Below are 16,721 nucleotides of genomic sequence, written 5' to 3'. Positions count from 1 at the left end.
CCTTCAGAAGATATCATTACTGCAGGATGGACCCCAAAGGCTCCTGCAAGACTTGAAATGCTGTGCTCCTGACTCTGCATAGAACAGGGAGAAGGGATGAGGGCAAAACAGGGGAGTGGGGTTTTCGAAGACAGTCTCATAGGCCTGTCCTCCTCTCCCTCCAGGTCCTGTCCAGAGTTTTCTAGATTTTACAAGTAGAGAGGACTGTGTTCTGTCTTCCTGGTGAGAGAGAGGGGTGAAGAGATGACAGGGAAGGTGCGTGGCTGGGATGAATTCAACCGGCTTCGAGGACTTTGAAAAGCAAGCGAGCTTTGGAAACTCTTCAAGGCTAAGGGGGTGGGGGCTCCCTGAGCCGTGGAGGCCGGTGTCTGGCAGCAGCTCAGAGAGGACCCTCCACGTGCTCCAGGGAAAGAGGCTCACACGTCCTCAGGACATAAGCAGGTGGCTCTGGAATACCTCTTCGGGCAACCACAGAGCTGCCGGGGCTGCGAGCTGAAAATAACCACGGTGGCAATGTGGTGCTCCCAGGAGGACCGGCGTGGGCTCCTGGGGGCAGGCCAGCTCTCCCACCGAGGCTCTGAGAGCAGCACAAAATAGCAGAGACAGAGCTTCGGTCAGGCCTGTGTCTCAGGGCCTGCAAGATACTCTTCAGAGGAGCCAGGATTGATTCTTGCTTCTGGAGGGTAGAGTGAACAAGAACAGGGGTCTATGGGCTGGGCAGGCTATGCAGACCCCCGTGGAAGGAAGAGGCTCTGGATACATGCCTGGGCTGCTGGGGTCCAAGGTCATCACTCCAGCGATGGCCTCATCAGCCTCTGGACAGCACCACGTCTCATGGAGGGGGCTAGACGGGGCCATGTGGTAGCACAGGGGCAGAGGGGGGGTGTGGGAGGGGATCCCCTGAGAGCTCCAACACCCTGACAGTTGAGGGAATCTTGGGAAGTTCAGTTCAGTTCAGACACTCAGACCCCATGGGATACAGCATTGCAGGCTTCCCTGTCCATCAACTCCTGGAGCTCACTCAGACGCATATCCATCAAGTTGGTGATGCTTCGGAAGAGTGCATATCAGACTTTGACACTGAATTCAAATCCCAGAGCTGTCCTTATGTGGCTTGGATGAGAGACCTATGCTTACTAATAGCCATCCTTCCTTTCAACAGTTTCCAAATCCACAGGCCCAGTCACTTCTGTAGAAACCAATGCTTGTTTTTCAGAATCTCCTTGATTCCAATAAGTCCTTTTCAAGCATGCAGTTTACTCTCAATTTTTTAATCTGCAAAATGGGTTTGTTGGAAGGAGCAAATAAGTGAATTCATATAAAGTGCTTAGACCAGTGCCCTACTCATAAGTAACCTTCCAGTACAGGCTGTTTATTATCGATTCCTGTAAGCCTTCCAAGAGCCTGACTACCTCAGCTTCTTCATCCTTAAAATGAGGATAAGATGTACAGTGGCCGTTAAGGACTACGGGAAGATTAAAAACCTCATGTAAATGGAATCATATGATCTGCGGCCTTTCGTGTCTGACCTCCTTCCCTTTGCACAGCGTTTTCAAGGTTCGCTGTGTTGGCGCATGTTTCAGTACTTCACTCCTCTTCCCCGGCAAATGTTGTTGCGTCGTTTGAGCAGACCTCACTGTATCCATTCATCAGTTGATGGACATCTGAGTGTTTCCATTTTTGGTTATTATGAGTGGTGCTGCTATGACCATTCATGTGTAATTTTCATGTGAACACGTGTTTCCAATTCTCTTGGGTATACACCTAGAACTGGCAGTGTTGAGCTATGTGGTAAATGAATGTTTGATATTTTGGGGAACTGCCAAACTGTATTCCAACAGCTGCACCATTTTGTATTCCAGCAATTTTGTCACAGCCTTGTCATCACTTGCTATTGTCTTTTTTTTTTTTTAATTTAGTCATTTCAGTGGGGATGAAACGGTGCCTCACTGTGGTTCTAATTTGCATTTCTCCACTGACTAATGATTTGAGCATCAGCTCCTGTGATTTTTGGTAATTTCCTATGTATTATTTGGAGAAATGCCTATTCAAATCCTTTGCCTATTTTTAAGTAGGATATCTTTTTATTTTTATTGTAAGGGGTATTTATACATTCTGAGGCAAGTTCCTCATCAGATACATGATTTGCAAATACTTTCTACCATTTCTGGGCTGTCTTTTCACTTTCTTGAAGAACATTTAAAAATTTTATGGAGGCCAATTTACTTATCTTTTAAGTCACTAAATTTTGAGGTGGTATGTATGTAGCACTAGGTAAGGCATATGCAGTCCATTCTGAAGATGAGAAAACTGGAGCCCAAAGGGCTTACGTGACCTGCTTACAGTTGCACAGCAAACGGGGCTTCCTCGGTGGCTCAGCAGTAAAGAAATTGCCTGCAGTGCAGGAGCTGCAGGAGACCGTGGTTTGATCCCTGCGTCAAGAAGATCCCTCGAGGGAGGGCATGGCAACCCACTCCAGTACTCTTGCCTGGAGAATCCCATGGACAGAGGAGCCTGGTGGGCTACAGTCCCTGGGGTTGCAAAGCGTCAGGCACGACTGAAGTGCCTTAGCATGCCTGCACGCACAGCAAATAGCTGATGGTCAGTGTGACTCTCTACACCTTGCGCTCTTGACCAGTATATGTATACTGGCATCCTGGACTGAAGTGCTAACAGAATGTTGTGAATTCAGTCAGAAAGCTCGTGTTCGTTCCAGTGACTGTGATGGGAGGGGATTATTTGAAGAACATATAATCCATTTGTTTCATCAAGTGCTCCGGGCTGTCTACACTGATTTAGTAAAGTCCTCAGAAGGCAACTTCCATTGATCCCACTGTCTTGGCTGCCTTAGAAACTTGCTTCTGTGGAGTCTTGCTTGGCACCATGCTCTCAGCTTTTCTCAGAGAACAGTGAAAAAGCTTTTCATGACAACTGCTTTGCATCATGGTCTCCGTAACGCCTGTGGAGGCGTGGTCTCCTCCAGCACTTTCTTCTGTCCCCTCCACACAACTCTGGAGGAAATTTTCTCAAGACAGAAGTGCCAGGAAAGTCCTTTCCTCCTTTGAGGACATGATGTGTGTCCTCCTCCTGAGCAACAAAGGTCTCGATATTTATGGTGTTTCCTGTTTCACTTTGGCCGCCAGGAAGCTCAGAGTAAGAAAATGGTGACTCAGCTGGTTAAGAATCTGCCTGCAATACGGGACACCTGGGTTCAATCCCTGGGTTGGGAAGATCCCCTGGAGAAGGGAACATCTACCCACTCCAGTATTCTGGCCTGGAGAATTCCATGGGACTGTATGGTCCCTGAGGTTGTAAAGAGTCGGAAGCGACTGAGCGGCTTTCACTTCCCTAGTCATTGACTGCCTATTTTCACTCTAATTTTCTCTTTGATCTCAACTTTCCATTTTCTATCCAGTCATATAACAGTTGTTGACTGACAACTATGTATAAGGACTGGGAGGTGGATTAAACTCATAAGTCCCCTCCATACGAGTCTTCAAGTTGCAGACTTTCCAAGGTGTGAGTGTGCATCTGATTCCAACAAGGAACCCTGTGCCGTCAGCATCATGGGCGAGTGACCCTGCAGCTCGCCCTCCGGCTCCCAAGGCTGACGACCTTCAGCTCTACCGCCTCCTGCCCCCTCTGTTTCCTCCATTCAGCAGCTCTTCTTGCTCGTTCACCCAACACCAGCCCCTGTGTGCCAGCTGTTGTACTGGACTACTGTACCATTCAAGGTACTGCCCTGTAAGATTAGAGACGATTTCTTTACTTTTTGTGATTTTTTAAATGTATCATTTGTGTGAAAAGTATTATAAACCTGTTACAGTACAGTACTATTGAGTTGGTGATGCCATCCAACCATTTCATCCTCATTGGATGTCATCACCAACTCGATGGACATGAGTTTGAGTAAGCTCCGGGAGTTGGTGATGGTCAGGGAGGCCTGGCATGCTGCAGTCCAGGGGGTTGCAAAGAGTCGGACACGACTGAGCGACTGAACTGAACTGAACAGTTCTATGTAGCCCACTGTGTTTGCTGGATACCTAGGCTAACTTTGTTGGACTTGCGAACAAACTGGACTTGGAAATGTGCTCTTGGAACAGAACTTGTTCACATGTAGGGGACTCATCGTAGATAAAAGCCTTGAAGCAGAGTTGTGTGACGCTCCCACCCATATCCCCTGGGGGATATCCTAGAGTATAGCACAGCTTGACTTTCAACCGTCTGGCGGTTTTCTCTGACGGCCAGAGATGTTCCCCTTACGCACCAGTGCCTGAAGAGCTGCAGAGTCACCTCCTCCAGCCCCGGGAGCTGCCTGCAGTCGGCGCCTGAAAGGAGTCGGTGCATTAAAATCCAGCAGCCCAGACCCTAGGTGAGGGGCAGCAACTGCCGTCACCAGCTGCCCGCTCAGGGCTGAGCCTCAGCTGCCCACAGAGGAAACCACCTGCAAAACCGCTTTTTGTCGGCTGTCCCCTATTCTCTGCCTCACCATCCCAGCCCCCAAGCAGGGCTCCCTGGCACCATGGACAAAACAAATCCTTGCCTTGGGGTCTGCCTTGGGGGGAACCCCAGCTCAGAGAGCCTCTGATGTTGTGGACTTTATATCCCATTAAACAGAAAACCAAAGAATTATTCAACAGCTGAGGCCAGGACCTGAGGGTGGGTGGGGCACAGTCAGAGAAGGTGCCTGGTGGGGAACGGTGTTCCGGGTGGATGTCACAGCCTCTGCTAAGGACTGGAGGTGGGCAGGGGCTTGCCGTGTACCAGGAATAGAAAGGAAGATTTCCCCAAGGACACTTCCCTTTATCTTGGCTAAACAGGATGTTAGGAGCAATTTTCTATTCCATGATGTATCTTCAAGTCCATCAGGGGAGTGGAGTAGGTAGGAAGGCAGACAAGAGAGCAAAGGTAAGTGGTCCATGCAGGGGCCCTGGGCAAGTCCCGTCCCTTCTGGGGTGACCGGGGTTCTTTCTGTCAAGTGGGTTTTTTTTTTTTTTTTTTGGCTCTGTCTGTACCGCAGCTTTGCCAGGGGGATGGGTGAGGCAGGGCAGAGAAACAGCTCTTGGACACCGAGAAGCAATGCTCGGATGTGACCGGGTCCGATGAGGCGCTCCCAGGAGAAACGCTTGCTTTTATTATTAAGTGATGGCGCTGCTTTCTTTGTCCTTCAACCAAACGTCTGATGCATGTTTTATGCTCTCAGTGTGTGGATATCACACAGGTATCCAAAAGCCCACCCGAGCTCACTTGTCCACCTTCTGAGCGGCAGCAGGGAGGAAGGAAGGACCCAGGGCTTTGGAACCAAATCAACGTGGCTCTGAATCTTGGCTCCACTATTATACCCGCTAATTAGCCAACACGGGGAGGCTGAGACCCTCCCTCTAATCCAGGGCTGCTGCCTGGATTAAAAGGGATCATTCTGGCTCAGGAGAGCTGTTCAGTGCACACAAACTTCACATTCGGAGATCAGAAGAGCTTGGATCTGTGTTAACACACAGACGCACGGCCTGGCTTTCTGCAGCTCTGGGGTCCCCCGTGACCTCAGAACATGCATTTGGAGGCTGATTCTGAAAAGAAGGAGCCACAGCCGCACACCAGATGGCCAGGCTGTGACGCAAACCCTTATCTACCCTCCCCTTGCCTGGCCAGAGTAGAAAGGTTTCTGCTGGGTTTTCTAAAGCTGGTTTGGAGTTCCTGACCCCTGTGCGTGCTAAGTCGCTCCACAACTCCTACCAAATCAGTCGAGGTCCCCCACTGAGATGGGCTTCCCTGTCTCAGCCCTGACCCCACGCATGTCGCAGCTGGCTGCTTGTCTGCAGCCCTCAGGGTATCCTAAGCTCCTTAGGGGTGGGGCTGGGGCTTGCTCACCTTCCCACCTTCAACAGTCGCTAACCAAACACTCAGAGCTGGACTTGACGGAAGTGACTTAGAATGCGTGCGGGCACAAAGAAATATTTATTCAGTGAATGAAGGTGGATGCTGTTCTTGCTCTCAAGAGGTGTACAGGCTGGCTGTCTATAGGAACAGGATAATGATACAGACGCCATGCATTCTATGAAAAGCCCTGGGTTCAGCCCATGGTGCCCCTAATTGGTGAAGCTCATCGTGAAGACCACAATTTCCAGGCCAGGCCTGGGGCCAGGGCTGCTGGGACACGGACTGGGGACGATGCCTTAGAGCAGTGGTCTCCAACCTTTTTGGCAAGGGGGGCCGATTTCATGGAAGACAATTTTTCCATGGACCGAAGAGGGGGATGGTTTGGGAATGATTCAAGAACATGACATTTATTGTGCTCCTATAAGAATCTAGGGCTTCCTTCATGGATCAGTTGGTAACGACTCCGCCTTCAATGCAGGAGACCCAGGTTCGATACCTGGGACAGGATGATTAGCTGGAGAAGGGAGAGGCTACCCACTCCAGCGTTCTTGGGCTTCCCTGGGGGCTCAGCTGGTAAAGAATCTGCCTGCAATGCGGGAGACCTGGGTTCAACCTCTGGGTTGGGAAGATCCCCTGGAGAAGGGAAAAGCTACCCACTCCAGTATTCTGAACTGGAGAATCCCATGGACTGTATAGTCCATGGGGTCACAAAGAGTTGGACATGACTGAGTGACTTTCACTTTCACTTACGAGAATCTAGGGCTTTACTGCTGTCTCAGATGGTAAAGAATCTGCCTGCAGTGTGGGAGACTCAGGTTCAATCCCTGGGTCGGGAAGATCCCCTGGAGAAGGGCATGGCAACCCACTCCAGTATTCTTGCCTGGAGAAGCCTGGTGGGCTACAGTCCACGGGGTCACACAGAGTCGGACACGACTGAGCAACTAACACTTTCAGTACTTTCACTTTATGGGAATCTAGTGCCGCCACTGATCTAACAGGAGGCTCAGCTCAGATGGTAACGCGAACGGCGGGGCCACTGCAAATACAGATGGAGCTTTGCTTGCCTGCACACCACTCACCTCCTGCTGTGCAGCCTGGTTTTCTAACAGGGCATGGGGCGGTGCCAGTTGCTGGCCTGGGGGTTGAGCACCCCTGCCTTAGAGGGACAGACAAAGGAGCTTACAGATGAGAGAGAGGTGTGGACGGGCTTGAGCCTACATATGAGGCTGAGGCTGCCAGCCTGTCACTGCCCACGGAGGAGACAAGCCACACAAGGTGCCCACAACCCTCTTCTCTCTGTGGAGGGATCTCCAAAGTCTCCCAGCCTCCTCTGAGGGGCTCCAGGCACCCTTGGCTTTGCTCTGACCCTGGTTGCCTTGCCTTGGACTAATGAGGGCTGCACACGAGAATCTCTGACAGTGAGTCCCTGTGGGCTGTGTTCAGTTGGTTAGTCTGGGGGGAGGAGCTGGCCACGGTCATTCATAAAACCCTCCAGTTGATTCTCACATGCAGGCAGCGCTGTGAACTGTAACCCTCATCAGTGTTACTCAAGCTTTGACATGAACATAAATCACCTGGGAATCTTGTTAGAAACAGATTTTCCAGCAATAGGGCTGAGTGGGCCTGAGACTCTGCATTTCCGATGTTGCAGGTCTGAAGCCCCACACTTTGAGTGGCTCTGGAGTAAATAAACACTGGCTTTCACTTGTGGCTCAGCTGGTAAAGAATCCCACAATGCGGGAGACCTGGGTTCAAACCCTGGGTTGGGAAGATCCCCTGGAGAAGGAAATGGCAACCCACTCCAGTATTCTTGGGCTTCCCTTGTGGCTCAGCTGGTAAAGAATCCTCCTGCAATGTGGGAGACCTGGGTTCGATCCCTGGGTTGGGAAGATCCTCTGGAGAAGGGAATGGCTACCCACTCCAGTGTTCTGGCCTGGAGAATGCTATGGCCTGTATAGCCCATGGGGTCACAAAGAGTCGAACATGACTGAGCGACTTTCACTTTCACTAGTAATTAAAAAAGATAAGATGTAGGTTGACCACTTCTGATCTAACCCTCAAACCACAAGGCAGGACCCCCCCAACCCTGGGTACTGGGTGTTCCATTTCAGAGGATGGCACTCGGCACAGTCTACACCGCAGCCCCTTGTGGGGGCTGGATCCAGAGTGGAGATGCAGAGAGGCGCCCTCCCTGGCCGTGGCTTTGCTGGACTTGGGGGGCTTGGTGATCACAGGGTACCTTTGTGACCTGACCAGCCAGGCAGCACACACACGGGCTTGTTTTCCCTCTCATTACAGGTGGGAGATTAGCTGGGCTCCTGCCCCCATCTCTGCCCAGTTACTGACTGTTCCCTGCTCCCAGCTCCTACCAAATCAGTAGTGGTCCCCTCATCTGCCCTAGGGCTGGGCCCACCCCCTCAGATTTACTGATGCCCTGGCAGCTGCCCTCGTTTGCAGCCCGGCTGGCAGAGCCATCCTGCGGTGTCTGGCTTCCTGTCAGAAACTGACCTGACCCTGTGGAGAGCCACACCCCTTCCTTCTTGACAACATGTCACAACTCCAGGGGACGCCCAGGCTGACTATTTAAGAATCCTTGCAAGTGGGACCCAGGCAGGAGTCCTTTTTAAGACTTTCCAGGTAATTCCGAGAGCTGCCAAGTTTGTGATGATTTGGCAGCCAGAGGGGACCGAAGATAATTCATGGGTCAGAGAAAGGACAACGTGTGCAGTCCACAGGTGCCCCTCCAAGCTTCTTTCCAGCTCACTCCCTGGACCTACCCTTGAGAATACGCCAAGGGCGTTTTCCGTTTGGCCGTCTCGGTTGCATCACAAGCCTCCGCGAGGGCGTTACCGTCATCACCACTTCACAGCTGGGGAAACTGAGGCTCAGGGAGGTTGAGTGATGGCGCAAGGTCACACAGTAAGGGGTCGTGTCCAGAATTCAACCCCGGGGCCACTGTCCCATGGGTGTATGGTTTAGTCATGGGGTGGGTACACAGCCAAGGAAATCCAGAGCAAACCATAAACAAAGTCGGCGTAAGCAAGTAGCGCAGAGCCGGCTACAGCTGAGCTGCCGTTTGTGTTCAAGTACAAACCCCGGGCCATGAAAGCGACTGCATTCCTTTCGGCCTCTCTTCTCTATCTTCCAATCCCAGTACTATTTCCCCTGTGGAAACATCCAGAACCCCACTGCCTCTCCACTTGACACCCCGCAGGGCTCTGCGGGCCTCCTGGGCACGAAGCCTTTCTGTCTCTCCTATTCCTCTGATTACAGGAAGCAGCCTTCATTCAGCCTCCGAGGCCTCCCCTGAGTGCCAAGGGGCGGATTCAAGCTGTCAATTAGGGGAGAAGGGAGGGACGTCAGAGCAGGGCGAACCAGTCAAGACGAACAACAGTGGAGCCTTGGGCCAGGGTCGCGGGTCCCCATCAAGGGATGCACACAGCAATATCTTTGCGCTGTTTGGCAGAAACTGAAACCCCCTCCAGCTGGGAGAAGTTAACTGTTCACTGCTCACAAGCATGTAGACCCCAGACCAGTTGGAACCAGAGCGTTAATGATGCTGACTCCTGCTTATCTAGTGAAAGGGAAAGTCGCTCAGTTGTGCCCGACTCTTTGTGACCCCATGGACTATACAGTCCATGGAATTCTCCAGGCCAGAGGACTGGAGTGGGTAGCCTTTCGCTTCTCCAGGGGATCTTCCCAGCCCAGGGACTGAACCCGGATCTCCCGCATTGCAGGCGGATTCTTCAATGGAGCCCCCAGGGAAACCCAACCACCAACCAATTAGAAGAATGTCCCTGAGCTGCTCACACCCTCTGTGAACCATTACTATAAACCTTCTCGATGCCCCCTCCAGGTTGGGGGACACACAGTTTTGAGGGCATTAGCCTGCGGGGGTCCCCTTTGCCTGGCAAAGCAATAAAGCTATTCTTGTTTACTTCACCCCAAACTCTGTCTCCAATATTTAGCTCAGTGTCAGAACACAGAGGCAGATTCAGCTTCGCACTCACCCCCAGCTCTCTAGTACCAGCTTGTAAAAATTCAGATTGCTGGGCTCCAACTCAGAACCACTGAGAGTTTTTAGCAACGGTGTCTGAAAACTCTTTTTTTTAAAAACAAGCAATCTGCAGGAATCTGACATGCACATATATTTGGGAACCAGTGATAAAGCCCCTCGCTGCTCCAGAGTGTGGTCTGTGGACCAGCAGTCCTGGGATCAGCCCGGAGCCTGACAGAAATGTTGCATCTCTGGCGCTTCCTCCCCTCCCCTCCCCCGGCCAAATATGTCATACTGCATACTTTCACAGGATGCCCAGGGGATCTGCGTACACGATGAAATTTGAGAAGCGCTGTCTGTGCAACCTGGTGAATACAGTGTCCTCAGACACACAGGAGAGGAGCTTCTGAGATGGCTGTTCTTTAAAGGGCTGCGTTTGGGGCCGGTTTTAAAGTCCCGTCACCCTGGAGGGAAGTGGGGTTGGGGCCTCTCAACGGGTGAGAAGCCGTTGTCATCCGGGAGCCCCGCGAGGAGGGGGAGGCGCTAGCGCCCAGGGTGCCCCTGGGGGGTGGGGGAGCTGGGGACCCAGGGCCCGGCTCGCGGCTGCAGGGACAGACCGCAGCCGGGAGAGGGCGCCCACACCTCCGGAAAGAGCCCTGCTGGGGGAGGGGAGACAGCCCGACGGACGACCCCGGGACCCAGCGGCTTCCTGACAGGACCGTCCAGCAAACCCAGGCAGCTGGTCACTCTGACCAAGAGTGGTGCACACACACCCGTGCACACATGCACCTATGCGCATCACACGGACAACACCCACCCGTGCATTTAGGCCACAAGCACAACACCAACAACGCACCCGCAAAAGTACACACGCACCACTTGCACAACACATGTATAACACACACTCAGCACACGCACACAATACACATGAGCAGCACACTCACAACAAATACACATGCTCACAGACCACACAGATAGGCCAAACGAGCCGTCCATCACAGCACACACACCCACACCCTCGCAGCGCAGGCGCACACCATGCCACGTGCGCGACACGCGGCGTACCACATCCATGTGCTTCACAGCACTCAGCACACCACACGGATCACACATGTGCAGCACAGTCACAACACGACACGCGTGCACACGTATCACAAAAGCATGCAGCCTGAGCCTCACATCACGAGACACAATGTCACACGTACAACATGTGTGATGTGTGCACACGCCATGCGATCACGACGTGTGCACACACGGACCCTGCCACCCTGAAGACACACGCGCAAACGTGACAGCACCCGCAGCTCCGCACACCAACACTGCACACAGCACGCAACACACAACGCAGTGCGTTCACCTTGCACGAGGCAGACCCCCAGTCACACACACACACACACACACGCACACACACACAATCACAGGCTCTTGATTGAGGCCGTGTGTCTGGTTAGTAAAACATTCTTGCTCTAGGCCAATAAAGTGAAGTGAAGTCGCTCAGTCGTGTCCGACTCTTTGTGACCCTATGGACTGTAGCCTACCAGGCTTCTCCGTCAGTGGGATTCTCCAGCCAAGAGTACTGGAGTGGGTTGCCATTTCCATCTCCAGGAGATCTTCCCAACCCAGGGATCGAACCCGGGTCTCCCGCATTGCAGGCAGATGCTTTACCATCTGAGCCATCTGGGAAGCCCATGAAAAGGTGCGGCAAAGAATTAGAAGACGCTGTATCGGCTCATTCAGCAATCGTTTCTCCAGGCTCACCGCATGGCAAGGGAAGCAGGCACTGAATGAACCAACATCAAGGACCATTTACCCTCAGCTGTAGCGAGGGCTATGAATTAAGGCGGCCGGCAGCCCAAAACGGCGACAGGGCGGGCCTGGCGGGTTCTGGGAGTTTCCCGAAAGGAGCTGTTTCGGTTGAGACCTGGAGACAAGCAGCAGGGCGGGGGTTTGCGACCTGAAGGAGGCGCTGAGGTCCAGAGTCTGCGCATCTGCCCACCCCTGCGGGCTAGGAGCCCCGTAGGCTCCGAGGACTACGTGGCCCCGCCCCCTGCTATCCCCGCTCCGCCCCTCCCACCCAGAGGCGCGGAGGGTGGGTTTGCTTCCTGGGAAACTCTCCGGGCTCCGGGAAGAGCCTACAAGGAAGGGATCCAAGTACCGAGCTACCCAGCTGCACTGCCCCTGGATGCTGGGGATGGTGGGAAGCGCAGGGCGTCCAGGACGAGCCCACCGTCTCCCTGAGCACCGTTTGTGGGTCATCACGTCTCCCACCCTGCCTCCTGGGGTGGTCCTAGAGGTGATGGAGCCACCCTGCCAGGTCAGACTGCATCAGCGCAGTATTCTAGCTCCTGGATCCTGCACGGTCCACCTCGTCTAGTGGACTAAGGGGCAAGGCATAGTGTAGGGAGGGGCTCGGGCTGGTTGGAGCAAATCCCTGCTTCGGCGCCTCCCAGCTGTGTGATTGTGGACGAGTCACTTGGCCTCTCTGCGCCTCAAGAAAGTGAAAAAGTGAAGTCGCTCAGTCGTGCCCCACTCTTGGCGACCCCATGGACTGTAGCCCACCAGGCTCCTCCGTCCATGGGATTTTCCAGGCAAGAGTACTGGAGTGGGCTGCCATTGCCTTCTCCGTGTTCATACCTATAAAATAGGCACGATAGCAGAGCTAGCACCCGTCTCGCTAAGCTGTAAGGCCTTTACCAGTCGATACATGAAAAGCTCTTTGATTAAAGCCAAGCAATGGCAAGATCCACATAAATATTAACTGCAGTCGTTACTTTCATCCAAAAGAAAACCAAGCCCAACACTCAGAATATCAAAATGTGCTGGAGTCTCTTAGTCCTGGAAGCGTCTCGGGGAACGTCGGCTCTCAAGCCCCTCGGGGTTAGAGATACCTTTGACGGGCAGATCCAGAGACAGAGGGACTGGAACCCGGGTCGGTGGGGAAGAGAAGGGATAGGGAAGAGTCCTCCTTCTCCGTCTCTAGGACGGTGGGTCTCCCCTGGAGGGCTGGTTAAAGACAGAAGGCCGCACCGCACCCGGGGTTTCTGCCTCTGCGGCTCTAACAAGTTCCCAGGTGATGCCACCGGTCCGGGGACCGCACCTGGAGAAGCGCCGCCTGCCACAGCGAGGGCGGCGGGCGGAGCGTCTGCGCCCCTCCGGGAACCGGGAAGGGGCGGCCGGGGTTCACTTACAGCGGATGCCGCGAGCCCCTCCTGTGCCGGGGGCTGCGGGCACTGGGCGCCTCCTCCCGGCTGAGCGCGGTCCGCTCCCCCTCTTCGGACGCCTCTCCGTCCTCCCCATCCTCCTCCTCGGCCGCCCAGTCCCTCTCCGGGGCCACCGGGTCCTGCTGCTTGTGCGGCCGCGGGATGAGCCGGTAGCCGCCGCCTCGCCCGCCCCGGCTCCGGTTCCTTCCGGCCCTGGGCGAGGCCACGGCCACCAGGAGCTGGTCCTCCCGCAGGGAGACGAGGGGCGGCAGGGGGCCGTACTCCTGGTCCTCCTCCTCGGACTCCAGGAGCCACTCCTGGGGGTCCCCAAAGTCCAGGCGGTAGCCGGCCTGGGGGGTGCGCCCGGCCGCCTGGGGGGCTGGGGGCGCCGGGGGCAGGGCGTGCGGGGGCGGGTGCAGGGCCCCCAGCATCAGCAGCACGCACCCCAGCGCCAGGAGGGCGAGCAGCGCCTGCCGCCGGCAGGGTCCGTGTCTGCGCCGCTTCCTTACAAGCATGCTGCGCGGAGCTGCCAAACGCAACAGGCCATCGGCCACTTCACTGTCTCCTCCCGCTCCGGGGTCCTCCACGCTGGCAGCGCAACCTGGCTTCCTGGGTCCACTTGGAAGCTTTTTTTTTCTTTTTTGCCAGCTTACTTAACCTGGTCCTTTTTTCCCCGCAGCTGACATTTGCCAGCAGCGTGTGTAAGACTGGCTGCCACTGACAACCAGAAAACCACCGACCCAGGTTCCAGCCCGGGTCCTCTCTGAGCGGATGCCTTTAATTGCCTTCCGAAAGCCCATCCACGGGGCGCCGGGGAGGGGGGAACTTCAGATCGAACCCTGGTGCCCTTTTCCTCTTTGGGAGAAGGAATAAGTCCTTTCTGCTCAGGGGGCGAGTCCCACGTGTTTCGCTCCCAGCACCCCGCCGCTTGCATGAAGGGTCAGGTTGCTGTGGGGTGTCTGGGGGGGGAAGCCGGGAGGTCTCAGTCCGGCAGAGCTGACCCCCGTCCTCCTTTGGACCCTTCAGGTCGGGTCGGACCCACAGATGTGAAGCCGGAGCAGGCTAATTTGCTTTCACACATCGCTCCGCGCTCGGCCAAGACGCTGCGGGCCGGCGGGTGGGCGGGCAGGCGCCCGGCTCCTGGTCCTAAAGCCCTCCCTGTTCCCGGGAACACGACCCGGGAAAAACAAACACTGACGCTGCTGGGACCAATCCCAGCGGGAACACCCCGGGGAGGTCCGACCTGCATCTGATCCCAGGAAGGCTTCTCTCCCCACCCAAAGGGGCGGGAAAGAGGATTCCCTCCTGATTCCCAGAAGGCTGTTCTTGGGACGGAAATACAGGGAGCTGGGGGGCTGTTTGCACCCTCAGTCTCCTATAGGTGACCCCGGAGAGCCAGGCTGGTCCCTCCCTCCCTTCCTGAGGACCCCCGTCCTCCTCCTTCTGAAAGGGAGGTGAGCTGGCGGAGATGCTCCCATAACAAGCTCCTCCGGAGCCCCTGAATGCCCGCCGGGCCTTGGACACCAAGCAGGTGGGGACAGGGAGAGGGATGTTGAAACAGAAGGGGCACACTCCCCCCGTTGTCAACTCCCTCCATTCAAACCACACATAACGATGAGCCTCCACCGTCTGCTGAAACTCTCCCGGGGGCTGGGCGCAGAGATCACAGAGAATAAAACAGCAACATGTGTGTCTTGTGGAACTTACAGCCTGGTGGGACTGACGAGCACAATTGAGACCTACAGTGGGGGAGATGGCGATAGTGCTAAGGCGAAGACAGAGCAGGGGCTGGGGGTGCGCAGTCCACCCGGAGTGAGGAAGGGGCCCCAGGAGCTCTGCTGAAGGAGGACTGGGCAGCTCGGTGCTGGGAGAGGAGCAGCAGGTGCAAAGGCGAGAGCTTGCCTGGCCTTTGGAGGACCCGCAGAGGGCCCGCGAGGCTGGGACAGAGTGGGCGGGTGGGGGTGCGGTGAGAGGTAAGGGGGGCATCTTTTAGGACCTTGGGGGGCACTGTGGGCACTTGGGCTTTTCCTCTAAGATGGGAGCCCTTGGAGGGCTGTAAGCAGAAGACAGACACCATGGACTGGGATGCTAACTGGACCGCTCTGGTAGACAGTGGGAGCGCAGGGCAGAGGCAGGGAGACCGACTGAGGTGTTGCTGCAGCGAGACACGAGGGCATCCCTGGAGCCAGAGGTGAGTGCTCAGCTTGGGCACGTATTTTAAGGAAAAGCTCGTAAGATTTGTTGGTGAATTTGTGGGTGAGAGACATATGAGTCAAGGATGGTTACAAGTTTTGGGTCCAGGCAGTTGGAGGAATCAAGTTGCCCTCGAAGGAGACGGGAAGGCTGGGAGCAGGCGGGGGGCAGAGGAACAAGGTGGCTCAGCGGGGGACACATATCGTTGAAGACAGTATCTCGACAGCAAAAGGGAGGGGAGGTGTGGGCAGCTAGACGAATGGATACATGGGGGTATATATACCTGGAGGTCGGGGGACAGGTCTGGCTTGAAGATGTAAAATCAGACGCCAGCAGCGCAGATATGGCTTTTAAAGATTTTGGAGGGAGTGATGGAAACAAGAATATAATCAGTCTGCTTTCGGTGTTGACCATCTGGTGATGTCCATGTGTAGAGTCTTCTCTTGTGTTGTTGGACGAGAGTGTTTGCTATGACCAGTGTGTTCTCTTGGCAAAACTCTGTTAGTTTTTGCCCTGCTTCATTTTGTACTTCAAGGCCACACTTGCCTGTTACTCCAGGTGTCTCTTGACTTCCTACTTTGGCATTCCAGTCCTCTATGATGAAAAGGACATCTTTTGGGGGTGTTAATTCTAGAAGGCCTTGTAGGTCTTCATAGAACCATTCAACTTCAGCTTCTTCAGCATTACTGGTCGGGGGATAGACTTGGATTTCTGTGGTATTGAATGGTTTGCCTTAGAAATGAACAGAGATCATTCTGTCATTTTTGAGAATGCATCCAAGTACTGCATTTCTTACTCTTTTGTTGACCATGATGGCTGCTCCATTTCTTCTAAGGGATTCCTGCCCACAGTAGCAGATATAATGGTCATCTGAGTTAAATTCACCCGTTCCAGTCCATTTTAGTTCACTTATTCCTAAAATGTCGACGTTCACTCTTGCCATCTCCTGTTTAATCACTTCCATTTACCTTGATTCATGGACCTAACTTTCCAGGTTCCTATGCAATATTGCTCTTTACAGCATCAGACTTTACTTCCATCACGAGTCACATCCACAACTGGGTATTGTTTTTGCTTTGGCTCCATCCCTTCATTCTTTCTGGAGTTATTTCTCCACTGACCTCCAGTAGCATATTGGGTACCTACTGACCTGAGGAGTTTATGTTTCAGTGTCCTATCTTTTCGCCTTTTCATACTGGTCATGGGGTTCTCAAGGCAAGAATACTGAAGTGGTTTGCCATTCCCTTCTCCAGTGGACCACATTCTGTCAGACCTCTCCACCATGACCCACCCGTCTTGGGTGGCCCTACATGCCACAGCTCATAGTTTCACTGAGTTAGACAAGACTCAAAAAACTAAGATCATGATATCCACTCCCATCACTTCATGGCAAATAGATGGGGAAACAATGGAAACAGTGACAGACTTTATTTTCTTGGGCTCCAAAATCACTG

General features: G+C 54.0%; 1 protein-coding gene across 1 annotated transcript in view; it reads right to left on the bottom strand.

Annotated features, from left to right (window-relative positions):
• Positions 1 to 13,589, bottom strand: part of GALNT15 (polypeptide N-acetylgalactosaminyltransferase 15) — a 41,608-nt gene extending 28,019 nt beyond the window's left edge. Inside the window, exon 1 of the mRNA XM_068985308.1 lies at positions 13,063 to 13,589. Coding sequence (XP_068841409.1) covers positions 13,063 to 13,589 — 527 coding nt within the window. The remainder of the gene's footprint in view (positions 1 to 13,062) is intronic.
• Positions 13,590 to 16,721: the final 3,132 nt, after the last annotated feature.

Source organism: Capricornis sumatraensis, chromosome 1 (genome assembly GCF_032405125.1).
Source record: "Capricornis sumatraensis isolate serow.1 chromosome 1, serow.2, whole genome shotgun sequence".
Taxonomy (NCBI): domain Eukaryota; kingdom Metazoa; phylum Chordata; class Mammalia; order Artiodactyla; family Bovidae; genus Capricornis; species Capricornis sumatraensis.
This window is presented reverse-complemented; position numbering and strand designations above follow the sequence as displayed.